Source organism: Oncorhynchus keta, chromosome 36, assembly GCF_023373465.1.
Source record: "Oncorhynchus keta strain PuntledgeMale-10-30-2019 chromosome 36, Oket_V2, whole genome shotgun sequence".
Taxonomy (NCBI): domain Eukaryota; kingdom Metazoa; phylum Chordata; class Actinopteri; order Salmoniformes; family Salmonidae; genus Oncorhynchus; species Oncorhynchus keta.
This window is the reverse complement of record NC_068456.1, coordinates 26,352,090-26,369,430: the sequence shown is the minus strand read 5'-3', so window position 1 is coordinate 26,369,430 and position 17,341 is coordinate 26,352,090. Positions and strand designations below refer to the sequence as shown.

The window sequence follows — 17,341 nt, the reverse complement described above, 5'->3', positions numbered from 1 at the left end:
ATGCGAAAGTGGGCATCCAGCCAGGGCGTGTTGTGCCAGCTCAGTGTGTTTGGTCTCCGGTACGCCGTTTCGGCCCAGGGTATCCTGCGCCAGCTCTGCGTGCTGTGTCTCCGGGGCGCTGGGAGTGTGCAGTTCGCCCTATGCCTGCGCTCCGCCCGTGCCGTGCGAATGTGTGCCTTGAGCCTAAGGGAGAGGTGCGAGTGGTATGCACCAGATCTCCAGTGCTCCCCCACAGCTCGGTTCAACCTGTGCCTGCACTCTGGATGGTCCGGGCTAAAGTGGTCATCCAGCCTGGAGGAGTGGTGCCAAGGCTGCGCACCAGAGCTCCAGTGCTCCCCCACAGCCCGGTCCATCCGGTGCCTCCTCCACACACCAGGCCTCCTGTAGGTCTCCCCAGCCTGGTGGATCCTGTGGCAGCCCCAGGGACCAGGCTATCTCTCTGTCTCCTCCCTCCAGGTTCTCCCGTCTGTCCGGAGCTGCCAGGGCCGCCCCTCTGTCCGGAGCCGCCAGGGCCGCCCGTCTGTCCGGAGCTGCCAGGGCCGCCCGTCTGTCCGGAGCTGCCAGGGTCCCCAGTCCAGGGTCGGCGGTGTGGGTCGCCGCTCCAAAGGCGCCACCTAAGTGGGCCAAGACTAAGGTTGAGTGGGGTCCACGTCCCGCGCCAGATCCGCCACCGCGGACAGATGCCCACCCAGACCCTCCCCTATGGGTTTAGGTTTAGGAGTCCGCATCTTTGGGGGAGGGGGGGTACTCTCACGTCCTGACCTTAGTTCCTTTTTATGTCTCTATTTTAGTTTGGTCAGGGCGTGAGTTGGGGTGGGCATTCTATGTTTTAGTTCTGTGTTATATTTCTAGGTGTTTGGCCTGGTATGGTTCCCAATCAGAGGCAGCTGTAAATCGTTGTCTCTGATTGAGAACCATACTTAGGGAGCCTCTTTTCCCAATATGTGTTGTGGTTAGTTGTTTTCCGTTTCAGTGTTTGCACCATACGGGACTGTTTCAGGTTTAATTTCTTCGCTTGTTCTTTTGTATTTAGTGTGTTGTGGAAATTTCCTCTATTTACCTAATCATGGGAGCAAACCACACACACACGTCAGAGTTAGTTATAAAAGTCCATCTTTAATTATATGAGCTCTTATCAAAATCCTGTGACTCTCAGATAAATTCAGTGTCTCCTAGTGAATTTTCTGAGAGTCCTCTTACAATGCAACTGAGTTCCTTTTAATAGCAAAGACACACATAGTCAGACAGCATAGACATAATTCATCGTTCAGCTTTGTCTCCTTTCCCAAACCCCAGAACCATAAACCAATTCCTCCATATCAACAGGCATGTATCAAATTGTCATTTATATACAACCCACTCTAAATACAAACTCCTGGACAAACTCACGGAGAGGAGGGTGAGGCTATATGTTAAGATAGAAACAACATAAGAGGGAGCATAGAATGATTCCAGACACTGCAACCCTTCTTTCCCCACTAGAAAAGGTAGGGAGTAAAATACATGTTTACACATGATGACACATTGACCTCTCCCCTCTCAGCGGCCCATGCCAATGGCCACCACTATAGTACAACAAAATACATTCTTATGAGAAGTAACTTACACACATTTAATGAATATTAAACATCTTACAAATGTTACCAACAAATTCTGATCCTTCCACGACAAGTGTTCAGTTAATTAAATCAAATATGAACACGTACCACGCTGTGCTTTGGTCTACTTCTTCCTCAGACAAACATCGTTACAGTATGAGCCTTTAAAATGCCTTATTGTTCTCTGATCCGATTTGGCCAGTGGGAAACGCTGATGGTGGCAAGCATATCTGTCAAATATGGTGATTGGCTTAAACAATGCCTTCTCTACCTCCTATATCATCTTTTGTATCATGACATTCTTCACTGGAGGGACATTCTCTGGAATAAGCATAATCTCTATTGTACTCACTAAGTTAGTGACTGATTGTACTTTGTTTTCTATAGTGTTATATATCATATAATACTTTAATATGTATTATTATAGTATCCCTCGAAAAACGGGCATTAAACCGCAAGGGAATTGATCTTGGGTAAATTAGGTGTTAAATGAAAGTTTCAAGTTTTAATGTCACATGCACAAGTACAGTGGAATGCCTTTCTTGCTAACTCAAAACCCAACAATGCAATAATCAATAACAATGTATTACTAGAAAAAACACAAGAAATAATACAATAAAGTAAGTAAGCTTACTATATACAGGAAATATTTTTTTTAAAGTCAGTTCCAATACACTGGGATTTCATACATTATTCATGTGAAAAGGTTGACTGATTTAGTGATATATTGCATGACTCAGGGATCTGTTATGTTAATTAATGCTGAAGGTTCTTTGAATATTCATCTTGTTCTTTTGTTCTATTCAGCTTGTTCTTTTGTTCTATTCAGCTTGTTCTTTTGTTCTATTCAGCTTGTTCTTTGTTCTATTCATCTTGTTCTTTTGTTCTATTCAGCTTGTTCTTTTGTTCTATTCAGCTTGTTCTTTGTTCTATTCATCTTGTTCTTTTGTTCTATTCAGCTTGTTCTTTTGTTCTATTCAGCTTGTTCTTTTGTTCTATTCAGCTTGTTCTTTTGTTCTATTCAGCTTGTTCTTTTGTTCTATTCAGCTTGTACTTTTGTTCTATTCAGCTTGTTCTTTGTTCTATTCAACTTGTACTTTGTTCTATTCAGCTTGTACTTTTGTTCCATTCAGCTTGTACTTTGTTCTATTCAGCTTGTACTTTTGTTCCATTCAGCTTGTACTTTGTTCTATTCAGCTTGTACTTTGTTCTATTCAGCTTGTACTTTGTTCTATTCAGCTTGTACTTTGTTCTATTCAGCTTGTACTTTGTTCTATTCAGCTTGTACTTTGTTCTATTCAGCTTGTACTTTTGTTCCATTCAGCTTGTACTTTGTTCCATTCAGCTTGTACTTTGTTCTATTCAGCTTGTACTTTTGTTCCATTCAGCTTGTACTTTGTTCTATTCAGCTTGTACTTTTGTTCCATTCAGCTTGTTCTATTCAGCTTGTTCTATTCAGCTTGTTCTTTTGTTCTATTCAGCTTGTACTTTGTTCTATTCAGCTTGTTCTTTGTTCTATTCAGCTTGTTCTTTGTTCTATTCAGCTTGTACTTTGTTCTATTCAGCTTGTTCTTTTGTTCTATTCATCTTGTTCTTTTGTTCTATTCAGCTTGTTCTTTTGTTCTATTCAGCTTGTTCTTTGTTCTATTCAGCTTGTTCTTTTGTTCTATTCAGCTTGTTCTATTCAGCTTGTTCTTTCAGTTCTATTCAGCTTGTTCTTTTGTTCTATTCAGCTTGTTCTTTTGTTCTATTCAGCTTGTTCTTTGTTCTATTCAACTTCTTTGTTCTATTCAGCTTGTTCTTTGTTCTATTCAGCTTGTACTTTGTTCCATTCTATTCAGCTTGTACTTCATTCAGCTTGTTCTTTTCAGCTTGTTCTATTCAGCTTTGTTCTATTCAGCTTGTACTTTTGTTCCATTTTGTTTTGTTCTATTCAGCTTGTACTTTGTTCTATTCAGCTTGTTCTTTGTTCTATTCAGCTTGTTTGTTCTATTCAGCTTTTGTTCTATTCAGCTTCAGCTTGTTCTTTGTTCTATTCAGTTCTATTCAGCTTGTTCTATTCAGCTTGTTCTTTGTTCTATTCAGCTTGTTCTTTGTTCTTTGTTCTATTCAGCTTGTTCTTTGTTCTATTCAGCTTGTTCTTTGTTCTATTCAGCTTGTTCTATTCAGCTTGTTCTTTGTTCTTTCAGTTCTTTCAGCTTGTTCTATTCAGTTCTATTCAGCTTGTTCTTTTGTTCTATTCAGCTTGTTGTTCTTTTGTTCTATTCAGCTTGTTCTGTTCCATTCAGCTTGTTCTATTCAGCTTGTTCTTTGTTCTATTCAGCTTGTTCTATTCAGCTTGTACTTTGTTCTATTCAGCTTGTTCTTTGTTCTATTCAGCTTGTTCTTTGTTCTATTCAGCTTGTACTTTGTTCTATTCAGCTTGTTCTTTTGTTCTATTCAGCTTGTTCTTTTGTTCTATTCAGCTTGTTCTTTTGTTCTATTCAGCTTGTACTTTGTTCTATTCAGCTTGTTCTTTTGTTCTATTCAGCTTGTACTTTGTTCTATTCAGCTTGTACTTTGTTCTATTCAGCTTGTTCTTTGTTCTATTCAGCTTGTACTTTTGTTCCATTCAGCTTGTTCTATTCAGCTTGTTTGTTCTATTCAGCTTGTTCTTTTGTTCTATTCAGCTTGTTCTTTTTGTTCTATTCAGCTTGTTCTTTTGTTCTATTCAGCTTGTTCATTCAGCTTGTTCTTTTTCTATTCAGCTTGTTCTATTCAGCTTGTTCTTTTGTTCTATTCAGCTTGTACTTTGTTCTATTCAGCTTGTTCTATTCTTTGTTGTTCTATTCAGCTTGTACTTTGTTCTATTCAGCTTTGTTCTATTCAGCTTGTACTTTGTTCTATTCAGCTTGTTCTTTGTTCTATTCAGCTTGTACTTTTGTTCCATTCAGCTTGTTCTATTCAGCTTGTTCTTTTCAGCTTGTTCTTTTGTTCTATTCAGCTTGTTCTATTCAGCTTGTTCTTTTGTTCTATTCAGCTTGTTCTTTTGTTCTACATTTAAAGGAGCAGCTTGCTTAGAAACTCTTAAAATGTCTTAGTACTGCTTCTTACTTTATCATATTCCATTGGGCCATCCATTAGGACATCCATTGTCATTTGACACTAGTTGCTAGTTAAAATGTCACATGTATAACCTGTTGCATATTTTTTTTCTTAAGTTCCTTATTTTATGTGACCTGTAGGTATGGAGTTGTGTTCACATATTACTGAATCAGCCTGAACAACACTGGGTTTAGCATGAACATCTATTTCACACAGTTCATATATGTTGCCATGGAGATGCCTGGAAAGATTGCAGTCTATCACTTCTTGAACAAGATTGGCCGAAAGGTTGGGACACTGCTTTTGTCTGGAGCCTGTGTCTTCAACATATTTGCTCCTCAAGGTATTTGTTGGTTCCTAAAATATATTGTTAGCAAATAATGTAGTATTCGACTTTGCAACAATGCGTTACACATGTTAAGATTTTACCTCACTTTACGTTTCTCCTTACTTACTTGCAAACCTTTGTTCCTTGTGGAACTTAGGCCATCAACACAGTTTGTTTTCTCTTTCTGCACTTGCATTTTGAGCCCTGTGTGTTACTTATCAGTTGTTAACATGAATGACTGATTCTAAGGCTTTCATATCTTCACTCAGGTACAGTGCATTTGGAAAGTATTCAGACCCCTTCACTTTTTCCACATTTTGTTACCTTACAACCTTATTCTAAAGTGGATTAAACAATTGTTTTTCCACATCAATCTACACAATACCTCATAATGACAAATGTATAAAAAAACAAATACCTTATTTACATAAGTATTCAGACCCTTTGCTATGAGAATCGAAATCGAGCTCAGGTGCATCCTGTTTCCATTGATCATCCTTGAGATGTTTCTACAACTTGATTAGAGTCCACCTTAAATTGATTGGACATGATTTGGAAAGGCACGCACCTGTCTATGTAAGGTCACACCTTATATAAAACCAAGCCATGAGGTCAAAGGAATTGTCCGTGGAGCTCCGAGACAGGATTGTGTTGAGGCATAGCTCTGGGGAAGGATACCAAAACATTTCTGAAGCGTTGAAGGTCCCCAAGAACACAGTGGCCTCCATCATTCTGAAATGGAAGAAGTTTGGAACCACCAAGACTCTTCCTTGAGCCGTCCGCCCGGCAAAACTGAGCAATCTGAGGAGAAGGGCCTTGGTCAGGGAGGTGACCATGAACCCAATGGTCACTCTGACAGAGCTCCAGAGTTCCTCTGTGGAGATGGGAGAACCTTCCAGAAAGACAACCAGCACTCCACCAATCTGGCCTTTATGGTAGAGTGGCCAGACGGAAGCCACTCCTCAGTAAAAGGCTCATGACAGCCCTCTTGGAGTTTGAGAAAAGGGCACCTAAAGGACTCTCAAACCATGAGAAACAAGATTATCTGGTCTGATGAAACCAAGATTGAACTCTATGGCCTGAATGCCAAGCGTCACGTCTGGAGAAAACCGGGCACCACTCATCACTTGGTCAAAAGCGTCCACACGGTGAAACATGGTGGTGGCAACATTGTGCTGTGGGGATGTTTTTCAGTGGCAGGACTGGAAGACTAGTCAGGATCGAGAGAAAGATGAATGGAGAAAAGTGCAGAGAGATCCTTGATGAAAACCTGTTCCAGAGCGCTCAGGACCTCAGACTGGGGCGAAGGTTCACCTTCCAATAGGACAACGGCACTAAGCACACAGCCAAGACAACGCAGGAGTGGCTTTGGGACAAGTCTCTGTATGTCCTTGAGTGGCCCAGCCAGAGCCCGGACTTGAACTCAATATAACATCTCTGAAGAGACCTGAAAATAGCTGTGCAGTGACGCTCCCCAAACAACCTGACAGAGCTTGAGAGGATCTACAGAGAAGAATGGGAGAAACTCTCAAAATACAGTTGTACCAAGCTTGAAGTGTCATACCCAAGAAGACTCGAGGCTGTAATCACTGGCAAAGGTGCTTCAACAAAGTACTGAGTAAAGGGTCTGAATACTTATTTAAATGGAATATTTCAGTTTTTTATTTTTAGTACATTTGCAAACATAAAAATAAAACTGTTTTTGTTTTGTCATGATGGGGTATTGTGTGTAGATTAATGAGGGGTGGAAAAACATTTATTCCATTTTAGAATAAGGCTGTAACGTAACAAAATGTGAAGGTGTCTGAATACTTCCGAATGCACTGTATGTGGGTGTTTCGTACCATCATGGGTCTTTTTGGGAAAAGCCTGTCAAACTGTAACATCTGCTTCCACCTCACACTCTCAAACATGTAGATCCCCTGAATGTGTAATTCTGCCTGCCCCTGGACCCAGCTACCTGCCTCCTCCTGTGGTCCTTTACAAAGAAACATCTGCTGCACCCTGTGCTGAAAACTAGCTCCGTCTCCCATCGTATTCATTACAGAAGCGTCCTTCACAATAATGTTCCTTTATACCACTGAGCTCTACCCAACAGTAGTGTCTTCTTCAGGTTGATGATGTACACACCATCACTCTTTCTCTTCACTTCGGTGTATTCAGTGAGGTGAAACGTCATTCACAATGTTGCAGATAGAAATGTAACAAGACAATCAACTCTTTTCTAAAGAATACATTTATATCTGAATGTTTTGTAACGTTGTTTGTTGCCCTCGGACCCCTTTTGGGTTATGATGTTCATAGAAACAGAGACCTAATATCGAGACTTGTTCATTGGGTTGCTCTTTATAGTGGCCTCTTTATAACACATATTGTTGACAAAAAGTTTCAAAGTACGTCATGCTGCTACATAATGTGTTTTTTTCCCCTCACAGATCTCTCCTCTTGCACCTTAAATAACTTGTTAGTTTGGTCCCTCATGCAGAGCGGCGTTGACTACATCTCGTTTGTGGGTCGACTGGGCGTGTCCATCGCTCCCTCTTGTCACACTATTAGATGATATTTGGGAGGTCCTTCCTGCTGTAATATATAGCTTGGTGATTGTTGGTACCAGACTAGTGGCTTTGCTCCTCCCAGAAACACTCAATGTTCGCCTGCCAGAGTTCATAGAGGACATAAGGTCACCAAGGTAGAGGAGGAATTGTATTTGCTAACACTGTATTTAAAGCCTCCAGCTATATTATTGATTGATTGATTTTATTATGATTTACTGATTGATGATTTTACAGCCCATATGGCTTATAGGACAATATTCATCAAGTATCTAAATTGTACACTTATGATGCAGTTATATGATTCATTGTAAGACTTGTCATGAGCCTGGTTATAATACATTATAAAGGCTCATACATGCTTATAGCAAGATATACTTTTTTTTTACCAAGTTGCTTTAAATAATGGTATTTAATCCAGTATTAAATCAGTATTCATAATTGGACAAATGGCCATCTAACATCTAATTGCACCTTTTCTCATTTGCAGAGCGAAACTGAATGGAGAGAGTGCCATTCCACGGAATCACTTCTGATGAAAACAGAAATGGAACAGTTGAAGTTGTATGAATCCACACAGAGGTTCTATTAAATTACAAAAGGATTCTATAATTCTATGTGAATCCATGTCACTCAGAGAAACAGTAGTTTTAAAGCAAGATCATGAAATATGAACATAGAGCAGAATATCTAGGCAGAAGATAATGGATGGACCAAAGCATAGACGCACTAGGGCCCTACTAACGTAACCAAAACAACCAAAAAACAACAATATAATCATTTAAGTAACACACTTGACAAAAGTTCTTGTTAATCTGGTTATTACACAGTGAAAGAGCACTGTAAAATGAATTGTAGTCTGTTTTTCTCACACGGTCATCAATTCATCTCCTGTTTTGTTCTTCATAAATACTGGTGTTGGTATGTCTTCCTGTGGGGCTTGGCAATAAACCCATGTTCTATAGATCTGTTTCCTCTACTGAGTTACCCTAAGGGTTAGGGTCAGTTCCTTCCTCTTAAACCGCTTTCACGAGTTGGAACTTGTGTTTTCCATCAGATAAATACCTTTATTGTTGTCACGTTTTATCAAGGTGGGTGGAATCAGGCGCAGAGAGCAGGTTTCAGATATTTGACAGTTTATTCTCCGGCGCACAAAAAACACGGTCAACCCAACACACAGGGTGAATAATCCAACACAGGATCAAAAATAGACCGGAGAATAAAACACACCACCGAGCACCGCCCAAACAGGCAGGAGAGCCAACTTCGGCGGAAGTCGTGACAATTGTGGTGGCATGTTCAATAGAACATATTTTGTAAAACACTGAAGCATTTCAGTATATCTAGCCTTCGTCCCGTTTCAGTATATCTGGCCTTCGTCTCATTTCAGTATATCTAGCCTTCGTCCCGTTTCAGTATATCTGGCCTTCGTCTCATTTAGCCTTCGTCTCATTTCAGTATATCTAGCCTTCGTCCCGTTTCAGTATATCTAGCCTTCGTCTCATTTAGCCTTCGTCTCATTTCAGTATATCTAGCCTTCGTCCCGTTTCAGTATATCTAGCCTTCGTCTCATTTCAGTATATCTAGCCTTCGTATATCTAGCCTTCGTCCTTTCAGTATATCTCCTTCGTCCCGTTTCAGTATATCTAGCCTTCGTCTCGTTTCAGTATATCTAGCCTTCGTCTCATTTCAGTATATCTAGCCTTCGTCCCGTTTCAGTATATCTGGCCTTCGTCTCATTTAGCCTTCGTCTCATTTCAGTATATCTAGCCTTCGTCTCGTTTCAGTATATCTGGCCATTCAGTATATCTCATTATCTGCCTTCGTCTCAGTTATCTAGCCTTTATTTCAGTATATCTAGCCTTCGTCTCATTTCAGGATATTTCAGGATATCTAGCCTTCGTCTCATTTTAGTATATCTAGCCTTCGTCTCGTTTAGCCTTCATCTCGTTTCAGTATATCTAGCCTTCGTCTCGTTTCAGTATATCTAGCCTTCGTCTCGTTTTAGTATATCTAGCCTTTGTCTCGTTTCAGTATATCTAGCCTTCGTCTCGTTTAGCTTTCGTCTCATTTCAGGATATCTAGCCTTCGTCTCATTTTAGTATATCTAGCCTTCGTCTCGTTTAGCCTTCATCTCGTTTCAGTATATCTGGCCTTCGTCTCGTTTCAGTATATCTAGCCTTTGTCTCGTTTCAGTATATCTAGCCTTCGTCTCGTTTCAGTATATCTAGCCTTCGTCTCGTTTCAGTATATCTAGCCTTCATCTCATTTAGCCTTCTTCTCGTTTCAGTATATCTAGCCTTCGTCTCATTTCAGGATATCTAGCCTTCGTCTCGTTTCAGAATATCTAGCCTTCGTCTCGTTTCAGTATATCTAGCCTTCGTCTCGTTTAGCCTTAGTCTCGTTTCAGTATATCTAGCCTTCGTCTCATTTCAGTATATCTAGCCTTCATCTCATTTAGCCTTCTTCTCATTTCAGTATATCTAGCCTTCGTCTCATTTCAGGATATCTAGCCTTCGTCTCGTTTCAGAATATCTAGCCTTCGTCTCGTTTCAGTATATCTAGCCTTCGTCTCGTTTAGCCTTAGTCTCATTTCAGTATATCTAGCCTTCGTCTCATTTCAGTATATCTAGCCTTCATCTCGTTTAGCCTTAGTCTCGTTTCAGTATATCTAGCCTTCGTCTCATTTCAAGATATCTGGCCTTCTTCTATTTTCGCTTTTTTTCTACAAACTTGTGTGGGAACTAGCCTGAGTGCCAGCCTGTTGGTACCATCATGCTATCAAGTCCTTGTCACCCACCCATTGTCATGGTACAATGTATGTTTAGCTTGACAATGAGTGATGGAGTTGGCAAGAGCACAAACATCACGTCCTATTCTCATTTTGAACTTCTAGAAAGTTTGAAATTTTGAAATTTTCTTTAGTTGCTCAAGCAACTCCTTTCTGTCAATGTGTCACCAATTAATGTAGATGAAGGCATTCTTCCACAAACAAAAGAGGTTTAAGTGGTTTTGCACTGTCAAAGATTGATCAATTTCACATGGTTTACCTAACAATGAGAATATGGGACCAACAGACAACCTTTAGACTTGGTGAAAGATTAGGACATATTTTTTGGGATTCAACGTAGGTGAATGAGAGAGGGATTGCTGTTGATATTACGAGTCTGTGGACAAGAAGTCTGTGGACAAGAAGTCTGTGTGGACCAAGTGGAAGATGAAGTTCGAACACCTACTCTCGGTTGTCAATGGATTTGGACGGTTCCAGATTATGATCATTATCATCAGCTTTATTGGTCGATTCACCCTGCCGTGTCACTTCCTGCTGAACAACTTCATTGCCGCCGTACCCTCTCACCACTGTGACCTCAGCGCTCTGGATGATGGCAGCCTCTTTGGGAATCTGACCCAGGAGCAGAGACTGACTGTCAGCGTTCCAGTACAGGAAGATGGGACTCCAAGCTCCTGTAAGATGTTCCCAGAGCCCCAGTTCCACATCCTGTCCAACTCCAATAACAGTGATCTAGTTACAGTCCCCTGTCAGAATGGATGGGTATATGACAACAGCACCTTCAAATCCACTCTGGCTACAGAGGTAAGTCTTACTGTCTCTTTGTCACAAGACTATAGAAGTCGAAAGGTCATGTTGTAGTCATTGAATGTCATTATTTGACCACTACAGATGTTGCATATAATTGAAGTGTTATTCATACTTTCAAAGCATATTTGAATATTGTTGCATTGCTAGCTACTCAATGAAACTCTTTCACAAAAGGAAAGTAGAGAGGCCGTTCTCATTTATACATTGAAGGAGTTTATTCTTAATTCCACCTCTCTCATCAGTGGGACTTGGTGTGTGACCAGAAAGGGCAAAATAAGGCGACAACAACCATTTTTTTCATAGGAGTGATGTTCGGAGCTATGACCTTTGGAAGCCTGAGTGACAGGTAAGTTAACAGTCATTTATTCATTCACAGACAGTATATTTTACAGTCACCTTTAACCTAATCTCTTATGTATAGATGCATGTATCAGAACTGCTATGGTAGTGTCTGTCAACAGACTATGGGATGCTACGATTGTCATTGATCATTTGGACAAATCGCGATTTTGCAGGTGTTAGTATGTTTTGGCCCATAGCCTTTCTTTTTGACCATTTGAATAGAATACTGTTGCATTGAGGTACTTCATTGTTACCCAATAATGGTTTGATATTGATATAAAAACTGCTGCATTTGGACTTAAATATTTTTAAATAAATCCAATCGAGGAATTTTGTTTTTGTATTCTCTCTACATAATAAGATAAGATTATCTTTCAAATTGAAGAAGGGGAACTGCCTCATGCTACAGAAACAGGAGAGGCTCCTGCCCTATGGGCTGTTCTGGCTCGGATAAGGCTACTGAATGTACAGATGTAGGATCTTAATTTGAGCCAGTTTGCTATAGAAAATAATCGTGCAGCAACAGGAAATGTGAATTATTATGTGGATTAGAATTAATAGACATTTTTGTAGGGGTTGATCATTTTTTTGTCAGGGAAAATCAAGTCTGAAAGTGGAAATTACAAATATCAGAAGCCTTTTTATACCTCAAATATACTACACGTTTTACATTTCCTGCAATGCAGGAAAGGTCTTCTGCGACATGGTGATCAAATTAAGATCCTACATCTGTATGTAGATGTTTCTGTTCACCTTCTCTTTACATGTCTTTTTTTCTCTAGGTTTGGTAGGAAGCCCATGCTCCTGGTGTCCTATATCTCTGGCATGCTGTTTGGTTTTGCCAGTGCTTTCTCCACTTCTTTCATCATGTTCGCTGTGCTCAGGTTCTTCACTGGGTTCGGTATCACCGGCATCGTTATCGTCTCATCAGTACTCAGTAATTATACACATGCACACAGGCTCACACAAACACACCCACACTCAAATATGAAGCCCACCCACTAGACAAATACAGATAACCCACATTGCACCCCAGACACTACCCTCTCCTCATCTGGGGTGGTGTTGTCCCATCTCTTCAGGTGTGGAGTGGGTGGACATTGAGCACAGAAAGCTGGTGGGAGTGATTGACAGCCTGTCCTGGACGTTTGGTTACTGCATGATTCCAGCCATAGCCTACTGTGTGACCGACTGGAGACAGCTGACCATAGCGGTCACCTCACCTCTTGCTCTAGCCATACTCACCTGGAGGTTAGAGGGAGGGTCTGACTGATGGACTGACAAAAAAAGGAATGGACAGTTAACCGTTGCTATGTAATTGTGAATGACATCTTTACCTCCTCCAATAGGTGGATTCCTGAGTCAGCCAGGTGGCTCATAGCCAATGGGAAGTTTGAGAAAGCTAACTTTTATTTGCAACAATGTGCCCAGATGAACCAGAAGGAGGAGTTTGGATCCAAAATTACACCAGAGGTAAGCGAATATCAGAATCAGATCAGGATTAGGAAGTTTAAACAATATCGTAATTCCTTCACCTTTCCTTCTAGCCTCGTCCCATATCTGTTTGTGCTGTCTTGCTAACTCCTATGGTCAGAGTTGGCAAGACAGCACAAACAGATCTGGGACCAGGTTACTTTCCCTCTGAAAGGCTGGGTGTGACTTTTGCCATATTGCTTATACTTATCCAATAGGTTCAGATGTACACGAGTGCCTAGGTGGTTGAGTGTAAGGATTAGGGGTTGATTTGGGATTCAGCAGCTGATCCGCCTCTATTTTTCTTCCCAACAGACTCTGTCTAGTGTTATTGTGACAGAGAGAAAAGACCAAAGTCACTCCTACCTGGACTTGGTCAGGACACCAAAGATGAGGAGGCTGGCTCTACTAACAGGCATAGTGTGGTGAGTATCCCCTCTCTCATGATGTCTGTTACAAGTCGCTTTAGTAGATGCATGTTCATCAAGTCTGGTTATACATAACAACGTAAGAGTAATGTAAGAATTTATTGATGAATTCAAGAAAATAATCATGAAATGTCAACTTTTAGCTCAACTCAAACTGTCACGACACATGAAATCAGTCTACACAGTTTAACAACACCAACAATGCCAACCTGATTTCTCCTACCGAAGGTATGGTGTGGCATCAACATTTTATGGCATTAGCTTCAACATCACTGGATTTGGACTCAATATCTATCTGACCCAGTTTGTGTACGGTGCCATAGAGCTGCCAGCCAAACTATCAGCGTACTACCTTCTGGATAAGGTGGGCAGGAGAAACACAGAAGTGGGATCTTTACTAGGAGCTGGAATCTGTCTCGCTATCAACATCTTCATACCCCGAGGTGAGTGCTTTTTTTTGTTGATTAGAAAGGTGAGCAACTCCGGTCCAGAAAGCAGTATTATCTTTTATAAACTGGGTGGTTTGAGCTCTGAATGCTGATTGGCTGACAGCCGTGGTATATCAGACTGTATACCGTGGGTATGACAAAACCATTTATTTTTACTGCTCTAATTATGTTGGTAACCAGTTTATAATAGCAATAAAGCACCTCGGTGTTTGTGGTATATGGACAATAGGGTTGTATCCAGGATCTCCACGTTGCATCGTGCTTCAGAACAGACCTTAGCCGTGGTATGTTGGCCATATACCCCACCCCCTCGGGCCTTATTGCTTAAATATAGGAGTTATCATATAAAAAACTGGGGTTTGGAGCAGGGGCTGCAGTGTGTGCAGGCTTTTGTTTCAGTGCAGCACTAACATACTACCTGATTCAACTAATAGCTCAATTGAGGACCATGCTTAGTTGAATCAGGTGTGTAGCTGGGGTGGAACATACCCTGGCACTTACTAGATTACAACTCTACAGGAGTTATCACGACTCTACCGGAGTTATCGCGACTCTGCAGGAGTTATCGCGACTCTGCAGGCGTTATCGCGACTCTGCAGGCGTTATCGCGACTCTGCAGGAGTAATCGCGACTCTGCAGGCGTAATCGCGACTCTACAGGAGTAATCGCGACTCTACAGGAGTAATCACATCTCGTAATCAAATGTATTTATATAGCCCTTCGTACATCAGCTGATATCTCAAAGTGCTGTACAGAAACCCAGCCTAAAACCCCAAACAGCAAGCAATGCAGGTGTAGAAGCACAGTGGCTAGGAAAAACTCCCTAGAAAGGCCAAAACATAGGAAGAAATCTAGAGAGGAACCAGGCTATGAGGGGTGGCCAGTCCTCTTCTGGCTGTGCCGGGTGGAGATTATAACAGAACATGGCCAAGATGTTCAAATGTTCATAAATGACCAGCATGGTCCAATAATAATAAGGCAGAACAGTTGAAACTGGAGCAGCAGCACGGCCAGGTGGACTGGGGACAGCAAAGAGTCATGTCAGGTAGTCCTGAGGCATGTTCCTAGGGCTCAGGTCCTCAGAGAGAGAAAGAAAGAGAGAATTAGAGAGAGCACACTTAAATTCACACAGGACACTGAATAGGACAGGAGAAGTACTCCAGATATAACAAACTGACCCTAGCCCCCCGACACACAAACTACTGCAGCATAAATACTGGAGGCTGAGACAAAAGGGGTCAGGAGACACTGTGGCCCCATCCGAGGACACCCCCGGACAGGGCCAAACAGGAAGGATATAACCCCACCCACTTTGCCAAAGCACAGCCCCCACACCACAAGAGGGATATCTTCAACCACCAACTTATCCTGTGATGCTTTCAAGAGTGGTGAGACAAGGCTGAGTACAAGGCTGAGTATAGCACACAAAGTACTGAGTAGTAAAAATTGCAAATGAAATGAAATAAATATGCCTGCCCTCAAGCTTATCCCTTTCTTAGGGCGGAAGGGAAGAACTAGCCTAGTGGTTTGTGAGCGTTGGACTAGTCACCTAAACGTCAAACTTTTTTCGACTCCATAATATCGACTGAAACATGGTTGCAAGTTTTTGTCAAACCCCTGAGCCGACCCTGGAAGGTACAAAAAAATACTGGTAGCTGATTCTACCCCAGAACTCTTATGGTCAATCTTCCAATGATATGCCTACAAATACTCACTGTTCCTAGGCCATTATTGAAAATAAGAATTTGTTCTTAACTGACTTGCCTGGTTAAATAAAGGTAAAATAAAAAAAAAATGTTTTTTTAAATAGTACAAAGTATCTCGTACTGCTGGGATATGTTCCAGTCTGTTTCAGTTATTCGTGGACTCATCCTCAAGATTTAAATGAGGTGCGTAACTTTGAGTTAAAGGACATGTTGTTCCCATCCTCTCTTTCAGACATGTCTGTTTTAAGGACGGTGGTGGCGGTGCTGGGGAAGGGTTGCTCGGCAACATCCTTCACAACCGTTGTGTTGTACAGCTCTGAGCTGTTCCCTACTGTGGTCAGGTAAATGATTCTCCTCTCTACTCTCTCTTTAACAAAGGAATATTTGATGGGGATTTAGTGTAGTGGTTGCACTGCGGACTCAAAACCACATGCCCCTGGCGATGGGGGTTCCCACCTTGGTCACTTTCCTATCTATGCCCCTTTACTTTCAACTTTCCTGTGGAAATGTCATTAAGAATGGAAAAAATACAGAAAGAGATCAACATCAGGAGATTGGGATTCTGATTTAAAGTGTAACTAAAGACATGTCAAAACATGTGTTCTGTGTCTTTCTCTCTGTCTCTCAGGCAGAACGGCATGGGCTACAACTCATCCATGGGTCGTCTGGGAGTGTCTCTGGCCCCTCTGATCCTGCTGCTGGATGAGGTGTGGAGGGACCTTCCACAGGTCCTCCTCTGCTCCATAGCTCTGCTGGCTAGCCTGGTGGCCAGGATGCTGCCGGAGACACGGGGCCGCTGTCTACCAGAGACCATCCAGGATGTCGAGGACGGGCAGACAGGGTACGATATAGCCTCTGTGATACAGACACTTAAGGTTGGATGCAATAGAGCGCATTATAGAGCGGCGCACTTGACCGCTGACAATGTGCCCAATATGCAGAAATCGTTCCACCATTGCGTGGTTGCTAAAATGTTAAAATACTGTCCTATAATTTCAGTTTGTGACATAACAAGCAATGTAGAGATTCATTGTACCATCTAAACCGCTGTGAAATATACTGTATTTTCAATAACCCAAAATATATAATTTTCTACTTTTTAAAGCTGGTGTACAAAATCTAAAGTAAAAGGACGCAAAAACTAAACTAAGGAAAGGAAGCATAAACAATTGGGCACATAGAATGAACCACAGTGTATTGCGCCTTTAAAGGCATTTCCCCCAACGTTTGGGGAGATCATATTCATGGTAGACCCTTCGCATGTCGGCTCAAGCGTAAATTACCTTTAAAAGTCTATTGTTATGCGTTGCGTTATAGCCTACCTTGGATTGAATCCCAGCCTTAGGCCGAGAACAAGGGACTTGATCTCATATCATTTCAGGATAACAATAAAGTTGCTTAGTATAGATTTCAGTCAAAATTGTGAATTAATTTCTTTCTAAACATGATTATTGATAATTATGAATGTCATAGTAAATGTTTTATCAATGATTTGTATATCTATTTCTTTAATGTACCATTCTAGGAAAGGTTTGGCTGGATCCCAAGTTGTGGAAACAACAGATATCCCTCTCAAATCAAAGGACAATGATGAGATGGAAAATGGATACTAAGATTATTCCTGTATATATTTTTGATATGCCCAAATGTGCACCCTGTGGAATGCTTTTGACAACTTGTAGAGTCTATGCCCGACGAATTCAGGCTGTTCTGAGGGCAAAATGGGTGTAACTCAATATTAGGAAGGTGTTCTTTAATGTTTTGTACACTCAGTGTGTTT

At 41.4% G+C, this 17,341-nt stretch overlaps 1 protein-coding gene and 1 pseudogene across 1 annotated transcript; both read left to right on the top strand.

The window, feature by feature from the left end:
- Positions 1–8,132, top strand: LOC118369423 (solute carrier family 22 member 7-like; annotated as a pseudogene).
- A 2,531-nt stretch (positions 8,133–10,663) lies between these two features.
- LOC118369934 (solute carrier family 22 member 7-like) lies at positions 10,664–17,230 on the top strand. The gene is made up of 10 exons (XM_035754710.2): positions 10,664–11,157; positions 11,406–11,509; positions 12,288–12,442; positions 12,588–12,756; positions 12,855–12,978; positions 13,294–13,403; positions 13,635–13,849; positions 15,794–15,902; positions 16,190–16,402; positions 17,087–17,230. The coding sequence occupies exons 1-10, from the start codon at positions 10,780–10,782 to the stop codon at positions 17,172–17,174; spliced, it is 1,665 nt and encodes a 554-aa protein (XP_035610603.1). The 5' UTR covers positions 10,664–10,779; the 3' UTR covers positions 17,175–17,230.
- The last annotated feature ends 111 nt before the right edge of the window (positions 17,231–17,341 follow it).